Consider the following 17,399-nt stretch of genomic DNA (forward strand, 5'->3'; position numbering starts at 1 on the left):
CAGAATAAGCTCTTATTCTAGGTAAGAGGTTGCGAATTAACACTCATCTCTCTAGTTAAGTTTATAAAGATTTCTTCGGTGTGTCTGAGAAGTTTTGTGGAAGATGTTTGACTAAATCCGGGTCTTTGTTTAGTATTGCATATTGAAATCTTGTGTTACTTCTGTGTGTGTTACTGTAGGGTTAACCTGCTGTGAAAATGCCTTCATATTCCTGTGATGAAGGGCATCAATCAACGTAACACCCTGAAATGTGGACCCTTATCATAACTAGTGTACCGTTATATGTCATAACAGTTGGAAACAAATGAAAGACCATTCATTAGACAAGATAAATGTTCTGTCACTGATTGTTTATCACAGTTTATCATTTTGAAACTGTGTTGACTCATCGATTAAAAATGTTTTTAGGTTTTTGTTTATTAAAGGTCCATTCATCTAAATAATTGCTCAAATACAACTTGTGTTTTTTTATGAAACTGTTGCTGTATGTTGTAATCAAATTGATGTAGCATTATTTTCCACTCCTTTACTTCTTTGTGGCCTCATGCTGCTTTGAAACTGACAATGTTAGTGATGATTGATTCTGGAAATAATGAAATTACACCAAGATAGGATTCACATATTAATCCAGAAACAAAAAATACTAAATGCGATTCTGTTCATAAAACATTTATCCTAATGCAAATACAACGGTCATGTAATAATAATGATAATGATTTAGTAATGATCGTAAAGGCTGATTAGTCTTCAGATACACAGCATTCATAAATGTTATGTTTAACTTAATAAACTACGGTAATGTTGCATTGTACAACATTTATTAGCTAAAATGTTAAACTACTCAACATAAGGAGAACGCAAACGACACCTAAGATCAGAATGTGTGCTCTACATGATGGTTAGATTCAGTCAACAGCAAGAAGACCCAGAGAGTGTGTCCTAGTTTTGTGGTGAACAACTGAAGACAGTGCGCTGCTCCGGTCAAAATCCCATTAACACGAAAAATCCCAAATGGAGACAAAGCAGCTCCTTTTACCCTTTTGTGTATGTGTGGCTGCGATTCTGTGTGTGTGTGTGTGTGTGTGTGCGTGCATGAATTTGTAGGCATGCATGTGTGTTCTGTGTATATTACCCTTGTCTGCGCAACATCAGTAAAGCAGTGCTTCCACTTGCAGAATAGCATCTTTCTCAGTATGTGAATACTTTTCTGTGAGGGAGACATAGCATTGTGGTGATCTCATAGGAGTCCGGGCAGATACGGGATCTGAATAATAGTGACTGCACTGTAGGGCCTTTGTCTGGCAACAGGCTGAGTCAAGCCCTCTGTGCCATCCCAGACCTGAATAAATGAGGGAGCAGAAGATGAAAAATGAGACAGAGGGTAGGGGAGGTTTAGCAGACAGACATCCCCTACATCATGGTCAGTTCTGTGACCTCTGACCTTTGACCTGACTCAATATTAAGAATGTAATTGTTGCCACCTGGCCAGTGCTACTGTTCTATTATCAGACAACTTATATCCAACTTTAGATTTTCTAAACCTGCTTCTTTCCGTTCAGGAATAGTGGGAAGATCAGCCTATCCCATGATGCACTGGGCAGAGGCCGGGGAAATCCCCTTGAGAGTTTGCCATGGTATCACAGAGCTGAATAGGCGCATTTCATGATCAGCTTACTGGTGTGTGTTGGCGGACGTACCCAATAGATTTGACGGGATAAGGAGGAAGTAGAGGATAACAGGTGGGGTGGGAACAATTTTTTTTTGGGGAGGTGAAAAGGGAATACTGGCAAACAATAGAAACCCCATTCTTTGTGAGCTGTAAAAGTTTCCTTATCGCTTTTTTGTTTGCATGTGACTCTATAACCATGAAATTATTATTAGTTTGTGATGGCCTGTATCTGTCAGATTTTGCCATTATTGGGCTGATAACATGCAATCTGATCCCAGGTTTAAACAGTGAATAAACATAGTTGGTGTCAGATGGGAACATGAGCAGCATTGCTTTACTAACCCGGCCTGTAACAGTGGCCCTTGACTCTCTCTCACTGCTGAGATAGCAGCTCCCTGCTTTCACCACTGCTTCCCAGATTACTCAACCGCAGTGAAGCCATGGGTAGCTGTGTGTGTGTGTGTGTATGGTTGGGGGTGTGTGTTAACATCAAAAGCTTCAGTGCTCCATTGCTGCCCTTCAAAAGCCAGTTAATGCTTAAACAGGTGAGCAGGAGTGCACAAACCTCTCTAACTCCATCACCATGGAAACATCCCGACTGCTTAAGAGGCCTAATGGCTGACTATTTTTCTCTCTCTGTGACAGGCTCATTAGAGTGGCCTAATTAGAAGGAGCGAGGATGCACGTTCAAGCTAGAAATTTGTTATAGACACTGACTGCAGGATAAATACACACCCGTTTAAATCATGTCTGCAAATAATTGCAAAGATAAGCGGAATGTAACCTAAACCTGCTTTTAAACTATTTTGTGAGGCTCAAAGGTAATTGTCCTGTGGCGTGTATGCTCTAAATACTTAAGGTTTGGCCTAATTTGAGAATGAAATGGTGTTTTTCAAGTAAGCAATCAGCTTAAGTGTCAGTCTGTAAGTCAATGTAGCAACCAACTAGCACAGAATAATAGCTACTGTATCAACAGAGAAATTCAAAGCACTTATTTCTCTGGGGTATTTACATCTGTAGTGTGTTTACTGTGTGTACAGTTGTATCATGGAGTGTGGGATGGGATTCTGGTTGTATTTTATGATAACCTGAAGCATCTTCCCGTGTACAATAAAAACAGTGGGGAGAACATGTTTTTTCCCCTCTCCCCTTAATTTGTATACCCTTTACGACTCCTCCAAACAAGTTTTTCCACATGCTCCCCTCACCTGCTGCTCAACTTCAGCATGTTTTGCAGAGTGCATCCGACTTATTATGTTATTTATTATGTTTTTGTTTAAAATGTCCACCCACATGATAAATGTACATGTCAGAGCCATGAGAAAGGAATTCTCACTCTCAAGGGGAGTACCTGCAGCGGCTAAATACAGATTTGTAATAATGGCATTTTTAAGAACTCCATTATATTGTCATCCCTTTGAAATACAGTTGTAGAAGCAGGCACAGTCAATTCTATCTAGTGTGGGATCTAGACAGTGCATTGAGAATGGGGTCACCAGAGACACTACAGTAAAAGCGGGAATGGGGCAGCTGACAGGAAGAGGAAACAGAAGGCCGGAGGTGATAAGTGATGTCATCAGTAGAAGGAGGAAGTCTATCTCTATAGGGGGCATATTGGGGCATATCCCCATACAGTTGGTGAGACCATTAACTAATGTAGGACAGGAAAAGTGTTTTGTTGGCAGCGTACAGAATAAGATCAAAATGACTCCCTAAGGGTCTTCAGTAGTCTAGCTTATCAGAGCCAGCATGATCTTTAAACCTCTGCTTTGATTGTTTTCAGCTAAAACAATTCTTATTTTCAGGTGATGACTATTATATTCCATTTCTGCCAATGGATACTCCTGAATTCTATGATTTATTACAGCAGCTTTAAGAAATCTGTGACATTAATGAAAACTACATATTTTAATCAGGCTGCGTTCATCCACCTCAAAATCCTACATTAAATGACAAATACGCACGCCAAACGGTAGAAAAAAAAGATGGTTAGATCACTGTTGCAGTCATCATACTGATTTGTATCACCTTCCCAATGAACCAATACAGTCTCTGTTTGTCAATTCGTGAATGCCCAGACATGTTTTGTGCCGGGGAGAAGAGAACCGTCAGACTTGGGAAATGCCTGGAATCTGAGGAGTAGAGTTGTAGGGGATTTCATCATGATAGGGCACAGGGTGGTGAGAGATGACATTGTTGGCACAGCTCTAAATGCAATTAAAAACCTCCAAGCACATCTGGCTATTTGGTTTACCTCACCTTTGTTAGCATGTGTAGACTACCTCAGCGATCTGTATAGGGCAAATGGGGTTGAGAAGTTGGTGGTTTTTTGAACTACAGATGTTTTGATTTGTCTTATGATTCAGCTATTTTCTTTAAGCATGCATTCTCCAGCTTTGATGACTGAACTGGATGGTGGTATTTAGATAACCCTCACACGGCATGAAGATAACATTCAAACCCTGCTGTCTCTTTAACTGAGAAACCTCTCCTGTGAGTCACTTAACATGAGATAAGATTATGCTTTTTCTTAAAAAAAGAAAAAAAAAAGAAAATATCTTTTCCTTTCAAAAATTGCTGGGTCATATTGTCCCGCTGGCCTTAGCGATGAGACAAAGGCAGACTCCCACGGACACCTCAAAGTCTTCAACCTGCAGCACTCTTTCATGTCAGATCAGGTTGGGAAATGGCTGTATAACCAACATGTCCAAAGACAATAAGGAAGTGGAGACTTCCAAGAAAAACCCAGCAGTTTTCCTTAGATACTGATCTCTCGACAAGTCACAGATGGTACAGTCGTTTGAGATTCTCACAGCAGCTTCGTCTAGCAGGAGTTGCCGCTTTGTAGTAACTATGTTTTCTATTGTGGACTTGATTATCATTACTCACTGTTAATCTGGGTAATGCATCTATTTTCTAGACTAATAGTCCATCGTGTTTTAAGAATTACCTGAATATGTCAACTTACCCAATGAAGCACATTGTGCTATTGTACCCAGTTGTAATATGGAGAAACATTTTTACGGCATGGTGTGCTCTCCCTTCCCTCCTCTGGCATCCACGGTCCTGTGCAAGATAACAGGTTTACTGAAGAGGCCAGAGGTCACATTTAGTCATAGCGAGGAGTGGTTTGTCAGGCTATAACCACGTCTAGCAGGGTGTGTCTGTGGCATTTGTCAGCTAGAGAGGATTTTAGAAAAAGTTGGTAAACGCTAGAAATGCCTCAGGGAAGCTCTCAGGCCTGTGCATCATAGGGAGACTTCCTGTCTACTTTATTCCAGAGCAGTGCAGAGTATGACTTGTCTGTCTGTCATCCGTTGCCTGTCACTCATTGTCCAGTGATATTTCTGCAGAGTTCTTCTCCAAAATCACCTTTAACTTTATTGGTATATGTTGTCATTACTGTTGTCTCTTTTCTACCAATTTTCCGGTTTTGGAGTTTTAGTTCAGTAGGATTTCAAACCCTTAATAACTCTTTGGTAAGTATCGAACACAGTTTAACTACCAACACCTGTAATTGTAGTCCTTTTTACTTGTTATTTAATCTGATTTAAATCGGTTTAACCACTTTTTCCAGTTAGGCAATTGCTTTAGGCGAAGTTCTTGTGTTCTGCCAACTTTTAGCATTTGAGAAAACTGTGTCTAATGAAAAACAGGTTTCTTTCTCAAAACAACAACATAAGTAATGTATCAAAAAGGATTGTATTGGTGATTAGGTATTAGCACTATAATTAATATTTTTTTTAAATCCTCTGTATAAATCTAATTTAGTAACTTCACAGGGATTGTTGTGCAACCCTTAAGCCAGCTGACACTGTTTTCATTTTGCAGCTGGTATACAGTAGAAGCCTACACTCAGGGGAAGTGTGTTTTGTCTGTGCACGAGGGGTTGCTGCGTTGTTGTACATGCGTATTTGTCTGTGTGTGCTCGTGGGTTTGTTTGTGCAGCGATAGTGCCCGTGTGATTGAAGGCAGCGTGTTGCATCGTGTTGGGGCACATGAGTCTGCCTCAAGGCAACAAGTCATCCACGTGTAACTCGGAGGAGTCTGAACTTGCCTCTACCTCCACTCCACAGTGTTTACTTAATCCCTCCGGTATTTTCATATAAATGTATTTAAAAAAGAGATTGTCACTTGGGAACATTTTACTGTATCTTTATCAGTAAGTAACCATGTTGAGATGCTCTAATGTAAAGCAGTAATACAATACCTTACTGTATCTGGTATGTCAATGGGTTCATTGGCATCTTCTGGATGGCAGCCTTCATGTGCAGCTAGTTAAAGGTTAATAATGTATTGAGGGAAAGAATAAAGAATGTGAGTTAGCTATTAGTCGACATGTGTGTGTTTACACAGCAGGCCTTTCCCAGGTGCTATACGATCCCTAGGATTACAGCAGAGGGGCATCCAATAGGGCTACACACACACACAAACACACACACACACAAAGCACCACCACCACCATCTCCCTACCCCCCTAAAAGAAAAGAGAGTAGGGGAGACTTGTGGGAGGGAGGTATTGGGAGATAACAGATCAGAGGGAGGAAGGGAGAGGTAAAGGAAGTGTGAATGCAGCAGTAGGCAGACTTGGGCTCACCTCCACTACAAAGGCTTCACAGGACAGAGCACACAGGGAGGCTTTGACTCTGGAATATCTCCTACAGTATCTGCTTGTGTATGAATGAACCGGTTTGTCTCCCTCTCAACCTTGGAAAATGGTGGGACTCTCATCCACTGCTGTCGAGGGTAAGTGTTCAAGGGAAGTCTTTATAGTTTGTATATTAACACAGCAGGCATCTAAAGCTAAAGAAGGTGTAAGGGGTTGTAAAGATATGTAAATATACAGAACAGTGTGAAGCTGTAAAGGTGTTGTAAACATGAGACTGAATGTAAAACATCAGGTGATGTTTATTTCATGCCTTAAGCATCATGCCAGCTCGGCTGAAATACCAAGAATGGCAGTAATGTTGAATTGTTGAGAAAGTTTGCCACCCAGACTCAATAGTTGAGCCTCTAGAGACTCTTTGTGGGATGCAAATTCTTGTGTGATTAGCTGGAATGTCTGCTTGCAACAATATTGTGAAACAGAGTTGCTGCCCAATGACTGAATTTTGTCACTTTCGACATACTGTGAATTGAAGTGTGTGTGTGTGTGTGTGTGTGTGTGACTGAGTGAGTGATGCGTGGCAAGGTAAGTAGGTTCAGCATTAAGAAAGCCTTTGGCATGAAAAGGAGGGAGTAAAAACAAAAACCTGTGCACCCGATATTGAGGTCACATTATTATATGGACATGTTAGCACAGGTGCTCAACTCGCTGACATTATTCAACCCCCCCCTTCTCTCCCTCAAAGAGTTTGTACAGAAACTCTGCTAGTGCAAGCCTCTTTTAAAGGTCTGAGTCTGCACTGTTAAACAAACTACTCTCTCAGCTTCACTACACACTCGCACAATCACACTCTGCAGAGTCTTGCACTATTAACAAAGTGAGGAATGTGTTTAGTGTTTAACAGCAATTGTCAGACTAGTGTGAGGAGGTAAATGTTTTAGTGTTTCCAAAGCTTTGAATGGCTTTACACATTCCAGACATAGTGCACTGCCTGCACCCATCTTTTATGCTCTCTAAAATTGTAATAACCCCTCATGAATTTCCTCTTAAGGATTGAAAAGTAAAGGAATCAGTATGTAGATTAAAGTTATGGTTTGTCCTTCATGTTGCTGCAAATATTCCAATTTCACCCCGGTCTGGCTTTAATCAAACCATATCCAACCTGTTTTTATGTAGCATTATTATCTTTTGCAAGCTTGTGTGTAGTTTCCCTCAGGTGCTAGGCTCAGAATCAGTTTTGTTTGGCTTTTAAAGACATCAAAGACACACATCATACACAGTCAGTTACAGCAGAGATTTAAAGGATCATGTGCTGTTTTAGATGTGTGTGTGAGTAGTGTGGTGTTGATTATAAAGGCATGACTAGGGACTTAAGGGTGGTCCTATGTGCCTCGCATGCCAAATACTACGTAGTAATTCCTCTTTGCTCATTCTGGCTCAAGCAGAATAACACTGTAATCGTAAAATTAAATAATCAGCTCTTTAGAGCGCTGGTCCAAGTGAAACAGTGAAACAGTTTTAAGAGTGTTTTGACCTACTTCACGCCAACTCCTTGAAAGCAACTGTCTTTCTGTGTTATGTTTGATTTAATGCTGACTGGTGTAAATTTCAGTTTCTCTCTGCTGTGAATGAGTCATGCTGTGGATAAAGTTCTGTCTTCCACTCAGTTAGGGGAAGCCCACTGGTGCGCTAGAGCCAGAATCTAAACAGCTGGAACCTCTGGCAAAGAGGCAGCAGTCGCCCGGCCAAGACATCCCACTTTCATGAGTTTCCTCTCCTTCCCCATCCTTATTTCCCCAGAGTGCATCAGATCTTAATGAGGAGACATTCCAGGTCCCTGCATGAATTAATTCCTCATGCCTATTTCTGCGAGTGCTAGTGTGCTTCTATTACAATAGAAGGAAACCACACAAGTAAAGACGCCAAAGTGGTTAAACAGACACAGGCGAACACACACCTACTGTAGCTCTTTTTGCTTTTGACTGTAGCCTTGGCTGGGCATTGTTAAGCCCATAGGAAGACCCACCTCAGGAAAGTATTCCTGTCTTAAGGAGTGGGAGAAGTCTGAAATGTAGAACACACATCATCGACAAACACCAGATACATCTTCCACCTCATCGAGACTTTCTGCTTGTCAGTGGTGATTACATTGCTAGATTGCTGTGTCAATACCTCTACATACAGTACTCATACAGTAATACATCTACAAGTCGAGCATTGTGCCTGAACTGATTAATACGCTCCTCAGACTGGCGCACACACACACAACAGGCTGGCTTGTGTGCCTTTTCTAGACAGGTACACCAAAGTTCACTTCTGACACGGCCCACTACATACACATCATTCAAGCATTTATGTGTGTTTCATGTTTTTCTGCATGTGTGCATGTCCGTGTGTGTGAATTTTGTGTTTGTTTAGTGCAACAGGTCTTGTTGCCATATGACCGCCCACTGAACAAAGACTTTTCTGGCTCAGCAGCTGTCCCGTGGCTGACCCCAGCAAGATGCACGGTTCAGCAGGCCCTAATGTGGCTGGACTGTGAAAATGGGGCAGGGGGGAGTAAGTGAGAGAAAGAAATGGACGGAGTGGGAAGTGTGTGTGTGTGTGGGGGGGGGGGGGGGGATAGGCAGACAAGTGTTGCCCAGCAGTGACTCAGCAGTTGTTCAGGTTCACAGAGGATTTTAGATTATTTAGAGACAGAGAACGCCATATTAAGGCACAACAAGGGCAGAGGAAATAAATACAAAAGACGCCAAGATGAGTAAATGAGAATCCGAAACACAGCAGCAGTTGTTGCAGACGCTTTCTCAGGATGTCAGGAAATCTGGGGAGACGACCAGTTTATTTTAAATTCTGTTCTGAAAACAGGGAGTAGACCAGTCCCACCTCTCAGATCAACATGTAATGTAAAGCATATATTCCTATAAGCTGAGTCCTCATACTGTTATAGAACCTGGAGAACCCTGTGAAGAGTGTGTATTGCTGGAGGTCTGCATCCCCGAGCCAGCTCTTACTGATAAAGATCAGGTCCCTGGGAATGAACCTCTGCTTGCTGGTACAGTTGGCCTGTTCTAGGCTCTGTAAAGTGATCTTTCAGTTATTCTTGTCAGAATCTCATATTTCTGCCAACATCTTTACAGCCTTTGGAGTGCATTTAATATGCCTTCTTAGCATTGAGAGCAATAGTTGGTTGAAGTGTGGGTTTGTGCCTATCAGTGTGTGAGCCAGCAGCATTTCAGAACTGCTGCAGAAAGACGACACTGGTTTTCTTTTCTTTCTTTTGCTCGTTGTGCAGGATTTTCTGTTCCTACTCTGTGTAAGTTGTTATTTTTGGTAGCTTCAGTTTCTGGGTTAATTAGCGGTTAGCAAACATGTTTCCTGTCACTCCAGTCTTTTGTTGTTGTTTAGTCTGGCTAGTGACAGAGAGAGGAGGAGAGGAGGGAGACTGTATGATAAGATGGTGGATTGATATTGACCAACTGTGAAGCAAACTGACAGAAAATGAAAGAAAGACACTGGGAAAGCAAGGCAGAAAGAGGCTCTCTAACATACACCTTGGGGTTTGTTTAGACTTGTCAGCCCGACATCTGCCCTCTCTCCTGATATACTGAACCAGTGCCCCCCCATGACCTTTGCCCCCTTTCTATTCCTATGCAGCGATGGAGGTGTTGGTGAGTGAGCTGGGTTTACTGCTGAAGATGCTGGACCAGGAGAACCTCAGCTCCTCCACACAGGAGAAAAAGACCTCTGTGCGGAACCTCCTGCAGCAGATACAGCCATCAGGTTAGAAAAAAGATGAAGTGACTTTTATTTGTGTTTTATTTCAGACTCCCAGAAGAGTTTTTACATATAATAAAAAGATGGAATACACTCATTTTAGCTGTATGTGGTGAGACAGAAGAAGAAACACTGCTATAGATTGCTAGAATGTCGATTCAGAGTGATGTTTCTTACGATGCAGTAAGTGTGTATGTTTTCTTTCCTTGCCTCCAGTTTCAGGAACAGACTACATCTACATGAACTCGGCAGTGTACAGAAATGGCACCAGCTTTGTAGAGTCTCTCTTTGAGACATTTGGTGAGTTTCAGTTCCAACATGGTGATGTTTATATATATATATATATGAGCTACAAATATCATGTTATCATTATATACACAAAGTGTGAGGTTAAGTGTATGTTGTTGTCTTTTATAGACTGCCAGCTTGGGGACCTAAAGGATGTTACCGATGATCTTAAAGAAGACAAGAACCCACAAGCTGACACTTTAAAACAGGCAAGTGGCCAGTAGATAGCAACTTAGGAAGTAGGATGAGGGATGTATGTTGTATGTTCATCTTTATGGCGCTCACTATCCAAATCCAACTTTGCAGAGGACTGTTACACCTCTAAATGACTTGTGCAGAAAAAGCAAAGAAAAACAGAGATTGTATTCCATCTTGTGGGGGTTTCCCATGCACGCACACAAGCTCATCACTCTTCAAGCTGTTGGGAGAATTAAGATTTAGGGACCCGCCCAGAGCCCATATGTCTAATTTATGGATATTATTTTGAGGGTTATATTCTGTATCTCTTTGATGATGTAGTTCTTAGCCTGTGAATAAAAATATTTCATGGTTATGGAGGAAATTTGAGAGTTGTCTTTGTGTGTCTTCCCTAGCAAAACTGTTCAGACTCTCCAGCCCCGTACTCAGCTGACTCTCCTCCCCCCCTGCCCACAACACCTCCTCCTGAGGAGTACTATGAGGAGGCAGTGCCCCTCAGTCCTGGCAAGATGCCAGAGTACATCATCACACGAGGTCAGCATCTTCCCAGCCTCTACTGACCTCAGTGACCTCGGTGTCATTTTGCTGTGAAAACCTCTAAATCAATACTCACCACTTAAACATCGACATGTAGCACTTTTCTGAACATAATTACAAAGTACAAGTGGCATATTGGAACATATTTCATGTCTTTCATCTTTAGTCAGGCCAAGCCCTCCCAACTCTATAGAGGATGGGTATGAAGATGCTGAAAACAACTACCCTGCAACCTGCATAAACTCACAACGCAAAAACTCATGTGAGTATTTTAGACCAGTTTTAGACAAGTTACCATCCAAAATTAGAAGATTACAACTTACTTGCTTATTAGCAAATGATACACACTTTATCTTCTCTGTTGTTGCTCTCTTAGACAATGACTCAGATGCTCTGAGCAGTTCCTATGAGTCCTATGAGGAGGATGAGGAAGAGAGGAGCCCTGGCATCCGACTCACTCATCAGTGGCCCTCAGATGAGAGCTCCATGCCTCCTGCCAGGGACTGTCGCATCTGTGCCTTCCTGCTGCGCAAGAAACGTTTTGGCCAATGGGCGAAACAACTCACTGTCATACGGGACAACAGACTGCAAGTGAGTCTTTAGAAAAGCATCCAATCATGCATTAAAGATACATACACAGCCTTTGTGGTTGTTCTTCTCTGCAATAATTCACAGTATCCTGTGTATCCCCCTTTCTGCAGTGCTATAAGAGTTCTAAGGACACATGCCCCTATGTAGACCTGCTGCTGCCCCAGTGCACTGTGGTCTATGCACCCAAAGACAGTAAGAGGAAGCACCATGAACTCCGGTTTACCTTACCCAATGGGGATGCTCTGGTGCTGGCGGTACAAAGCAAGGAGCAGGCCCACAGATGGCTGAGGGTAAGCTTTGAAATGAAATGTATGCATGCAGGAATACAGACTGGCAACACGGCCATCAATCTTGTCAACAATTACTGACAGTGAGGAAAAACAAATCACAGTTACAGTCGAGAGTGACACATTAAAAATATCCCACAGGTTGTTAGAGAGGTGAGCGGTCAGAGTGCAGGGCCTGAGGAATCTGCGTCTCCCATCATTCCAAGAAAAAATGAACTTGACAAGGTAAGTGTAGAAGACGTCCCAGCCCGTCCCCGTCACTTTTCTCCTCAAGACTCAGACATAACTTGTCTTTACAGCTGAGGTGGTAAGCCGCAATTGTGTTGTCACCATCAATTTTCCTAAACAATTGCTTGGCTCAGCGCAGCACATGGTGATACCTGTATTTGGCTTGCAGAACAAAGAGGAGATATTTAGTGTAATCATGTGTTAAGCCAGCAATAATAGGGATGGTAGTGAGTCAGTGTCGGAACAGCTTACCAACCTGTCCGAACATAAACTGCACAAAGCCCTGTCATAAAGGAATTTAGTGAGTTATAAGACAGCATGTAAAAGAATGAAAGAATCTAGAGGCTGATACATATGTTAGCTTGTTAAAGAATTATCTCAAGTATAGTTATTTAGCCGTTAATTAGGACAAGACAGGTGTAGAAGGCCTAGCTCTAGTCTGATTCTGGCAGTCGGACAGATCCTGTGTAGGACTCCTGCTATTGAAAGTCAAAATCTGTGTGTGCTTCTTCCTCAGAGGTTGTCTGCCGAGAGGAACACATCAGACTCAGACAGTGTGGGTGTGTCAACTGGAGAGAACTGCAGAGAGAACGGTGAGACAAAAAAAATCACATCAAGGTCCACTTATTAGCTTTTTTTAAGCTATATCTATCTCACGGTCTTCATCAGCAGATTGAGTTTTTGGCTCAGTTGTCATCACATGACACATTTCTGTACTACTCCATTCATGTTATGTGGGATGGATGGCAAATAATTTGTTTCTTAATGCATTTGACAACTCAAGACAGCTGTTTGATTGCAGAGTTGTACGTATGAGTGTTGAAAATACTTGACAGTATGGGTTTAATTACTGAGAACGAAAAACTTTGGCTGATGTGAGGCATCCATGTTTGGTTTTCAGGCACTGTATGTGCCAAGTCGGAAATATCAGAGCTTTCCGAAACATCTGACTTCCCAGACTTTCATAATTAAGACTTGGATGTTGATGTGAAGGCTGTTTACAAGTCAGAAACAAAAATGCGTCATTAGGTCAATACTCATGATGACAACTGACGTATCTCCATGAAAATAGAGCAAAGGCCACAAGATGCAGATGATAGTCTTTTCAGTCTTAACTGGTCCATAAAGTAGTGATATTTATTTTGTCACATGTTTTTTGCATGTCTGAATCTAAGTGAACAGTTTCCTCATGTCTAAGATAATTTTGGACAAAGAGCAATCCTGTAATCCTTATATTTTTATGTAGGCAAAGTTAAACGAGGACCTTTTGCTGCGGGCCGAAAAATTACACGAATCATCAGCTTCTCCAAGAAGAAGCCCCCTCGGCCAGGAGATCCCCGGATATCCTACAGCGACCCTCGACAAGGTCATACCCCACGTCACTGTCACTCTTTAGGTCTCCAAGTTTGCAGACTGCTCATGTTTTGTTCCTTCCTCACCATGCAGGCTACCTGTCATTGCTGGTGAATCAAGTGTGGCGGGAACAGTGGTGTTGTGTGTGCAGAGGCTCCCTGCACTTCTACCATGATAAAGGAGACCCTCGGACCTCCATGCCTTCACTTCCTCTCCATGGCTGTGAGGTGATGCCAGGGCTGGGACCCAAACATCCCTTTGCCTTCCGAATCCTACGGAACAGTACAGAAGTTGCTGCTCTGGAGGTGAAATACTGAGCATTTGTTCCCTATTTTAAAGCCGAATTAATCGATATTTTGACATTATCAAAAGGTCAAATGTCTTTGTATAATTTATCAACTAAGTCTGCAATAATCATATTTTTTTAATTTTAAAGCTTATTTATCCTTTCTCCTTTTAGGCTAGTAGCTCTGAGGAACTTGGAAGGTGGCTCGGTGTCCTCCTGGCAGAGACAGGCTCCGCGACAGATCCAGAGTCACTGCATTACGACTACGTTGACGTGGAAACCATTGCTAACATCCGCGACGCTGCGCGGCATTCCTTCTTGTGAGTGAGACAGAGAGGGGGGAGTTTGAGTATTTGGAGGAGGTCAAAGCAAGGCCACTGACCAATGCAATGGTATTTAGGCCTCATGCAGTTTTCATTTCCCCTTTTTTCTCTGACCCTAGGTGGGCCACATCCTCCAGCAGTACCTCCACAGACTCCAGAACATATGATGAGGTCCCTAATGAGGATATGCAGGTGGGACGTATGTTTCTCAGACGCACAGACGCATTTTCCCATGTTCACTTAAAGCTTATGTGTAATGCTTTGATGTGACAAGATTAGAAGCTGCATGTCTGTGTGTGTGCAGCTGTTGGGTGCTGTCTGAATATGACACCCTTTATCAGTCACCCAAACAGACAGACAGTGCTCTGTTACATGCCTATCAATGACCGCCTTTTGTAGGCCAGAGAAAAAGCAGTGTGTGGGCATGGGAGAGCAAAAAGAGAAAAAGCGATCAAACTGGTGACAGGAAGGCAAAAGGTCATGGCTGGTTTACAGCCAGTAAACCCCTTTCTTAACCCCACTGACATGCACTTAAACACATACTTCTCACCACCTACAGCCACAAACACACACACACCTCTGTGGTCTCAAACCAATAAATCTGAAGATTAGTTTATTGCTTAGCATAATATACAAACTTTGCCTGTTTTCCCCTCTGTCCTCATCCTTCTTTTTGCATCCTCCCACATCTGTCATGTCCCCCCACCCTCTCTCTACTCCACCCAGTCAGGGGAGAACCGCAGGCAGCAGTCTGGGAATCAGGGGAAGCGGCGCTCAAGTTTCTCCAGCAGCGATTCTGACAGAACAAAGCCATTAGTCTCCCTCAAACGAACAGGCTCAAGTAAGTGTGTTTAGATGGTTTTCCAAAGTAACATTGCTATTTAAGAGATAACTGATGGCAAGGGAAAAGCTATAAATTAAAACATTCACATTCAACTAGTGTTTCAATCATAGAGACAGACTGTGAGAAATGTATTAGTGTGTCCTAAAAGTATTTTAAAGGTTATTCCACTTGAAATGTGCAGAGAAGAGGTCTTAATTCTAGGGATTTCTAAAAGCCGGCTGCACTGTGCACATGTGGGGTATACAGAAACCTTTACATTTACTGAAATAAATAGGCAGCTTTTCAATAAATAAAAAAAGGAGGTGTGCATATAAACAACATCACCAAATTTAAAGAGCAATACAGGTTTTGGGGAGTGCTACTGCAATTCAAAAAAGTTGGATAAAGCCTTTTGTGGCTCTAAAGTCTGATAAAGTGCCTCTGCTGACACACGTTAGTCTTCGCTGGGGCTGAAGACTATAAGTTTGCAAATTAGCAAAATCTAGAAGGGATAAGGGAGCTTACCAGACTTCTATCTCCTTTGTTGCTTGACGGCTAAACTTTCAGCTTGTTGCTTTGTGGGTAATGTAAGAGCCAGGTTTTGACAAGAAAGAGGAATGCGGGGAATAAAAAGATTATATTTATGGTTCTGTTGCATGTATTTTGATCCTCTTTTTAAATTGTCAACCGTGAGTCTGACAACACTTCCTATTTTCTACAGTTTGAGTTTAGTTTCCTTATCATTTAGTCAGTCTGAAATGATATATAATATAAATTTATATATTACCCAAATGCAGAGATGTAGATGGAAACCTTTTTTAAACCTTTTTTAAAAATGTGTTGATCATTGGTGATTCTTTACTAGCACTGCAAGACTTAAAAACAATTAACTGGCAGTTATTTATTATTTTCCTCCTGTGTCTTTTTAAGCTCTCCGCCTTCCATCTGTCTCTGAAAAAAATCAATAAATAATGGCACCCCTTAATAAAGTTGTGTGTCACACCGGAGTTAGATTGCAAAGCTCTATTTTTTTCTAGTTTACACACTTCTTTTAGTGATGTACCAATTCATAGTCATAAAATTTGAGCTTTTATCTGGCTCAGTATACCCCTTTTCCTCTCTCCTTTCAATCATCTTCTCACTTTCCATCATCCATAAATCTTCATCCCTCCCACTCGCCTCTAATCATTTGCCCAGTTCTTTCAGTTGTTCTCTGCATATGAATAAAGGAGACGAGCATCCTGAGTTTAGGAAAATGATATCGGTGTGGTCGGCTGTCTCAGTGCTCTCCTCAGTGCTGTTTCACAGGCCTTCAGTGTGACGTTCTGACACATCAAAGGGTCAGCACTCTCCAGGGCTGAAATCTTCAGGATGTAACCTGAGATTTATTGGATACTAACATTAGATTCGCTGTCTTGCCTCCTGACCTCTCCCTCTGCAGGACTGTGTGTGTGTGTGTGTGTTTATCTTTTATTCATGCATCATATCATTGTTTTCTCCCCAAATTCTTTGTTTGAATTATAAAAAAGGTCAAATATGCTTGCTATGCTTTCATGTGAGCTGTGGCGATGGCATCATACTCCTCACATGAGAAGCATAACATTAACAAAGACAGGCAGAAATATTGCTGTGAGATGTTTTGTCTTCTTCCCACAACCCCTGCACATTTAACCCTTCACCTTTGCTGTCTTCTGACATCTCCACCCAGATGCCAACCAATATGGAAGGTATGGGAAAACACGAGCTGAAGAGGATGCCAAGCGTTACCTGAAAGAGAAAGAGGAGCTGGAAAGAGAGAGGGATGGAATACGAAATGCACTAGTGACCCTCCGACAGGAGAAGAGAGAGCTGAAGGAAGAGCTGAAGACGGCCTCTGGTAAGGAGATACAAAGCAAAACAGAGAGCAGATGCTGAGCTCAGCTCCGATATAATTCTGCCGCTCTTCCAGTTTGGAAACTGAAACTGGTTACTGTAGTCTCAAAATGAACACCATAGCTAGAACATACATCTACTGTATGTACCTTAATTACAGCAGATTATCATACATTTGAGGACAAGGGGGCACCACGTCTTCCTAAGCAAAAGTATTAGTAAGTCATATTTTTCCAGCCAGACGGTTGAGTTTTGTCTGCTCTGTATCTGACCCTGCACTCTAACCTCCATTATTAGAGGGCCATGTAAGAAGAGAGTTTCCCTACAGGGATAAATAAAACATCTAATTGCTTTTATTATTAAATCAAAAAATATGTCTGTGAAAATTCTTTCTAAATCTAAGTAATTTCCTGTAATTAAAGTATTCTGATTTTTTTTTAAAGTAAAACTATTATACTAGTTTGTAAACATATTCACTTTCAAATAAAAGAACATAAGTATCAGACATACAGTGACTCAAAAGTAAATGTACTAATTAGGCATCAGACATACAGTGACTCA

The 17,399-nt window shown here is 41.8% G+C and overlaps 1 protein-coding gene across 2 annotated transcripts in view; it reads left to right on the forward strand.

Moving 5' to 3' along the window:
• afap1l1a (actin filament associated protein 1-like 1a) overlaps positions 1-17,399 on the forward strand; it is a 23,980-nt gene that overhangs the window by 4,024 nt on the left and 2,557 nt on the right. The window contains exons 1-16 of one of the 2 annotated variants that reach the window (XM_035669763.1): positions 6,268-6,415; positions 9,933-10,058; positions 10,269-10,352; positions 10,470-10,549; positions 10,934-11,072; positions 11,242-11,337; positions 11,452-11,666; positions 11,777-11,956; positions 12,095-12,178; positions 12,699-12,774; positions 13,428-13,547; positions 13,628-13,839; positions 13,995-14,140; positions 14,263-14,335; positions 14,870-14,984; positions 16,675-16,842. In XM_035669763.1, coding sequence (XP_035525656.1) covers positions 6,385-6,415; positions 9,933-10,058; positions 10,269-10,352; positions 10,470-10,549; positions 10,934-11,072; positions 11,242-11,337; positions 11,452-11,666; positions 11,777-11,956; positions 12,095-12,178; positions 12,699-12,774; positions 13,428-13,547; positions 13,628-13,839; positions 13,995-14,140; positions 14,263-14,335; positions 14,870-14,984; positions 16,675-16,842 — 1,945 coding nt within the window. In that variant the 5' untranslated portion in view covers positions 6,268-6,384. Of the gene's footprint in view, positions 1-6,267; positions 6,416-9,932; positions 10,059-10,268; positions 10,353-10,469; positions 10,550-10,933; positions 11,073-11,241; positions 11,338-11,451; positions 11,667-11,776; positions 11,957-12,094; positions 12,179-12,698; positions 12,775-13,427; positions 13,548-13,627; positions 13,840-13,994; positions 14,141-14,262; positions 14,336-14,869; positions 14,985-16,674; positions 16,843-17,399 lie in introns of those variants that run through there. The other variant, XM_035669762.1, reaches the window with a different exon arrangement.

This window comes from Morone saxatilis, unplaced genomic scaffold (genome assembly GCF_004916995.1).
Source record: "Morone saxatilis isolate NCDOM2014 unplaced genomic scaffold, NCSU_SB_2.0 Contig22, whole genome shotgun sequence".
NCBI lineage: Eukaryota > Metazoa > Chordata > Actinopteri > Moronidae > Morone > Morone saxatilis.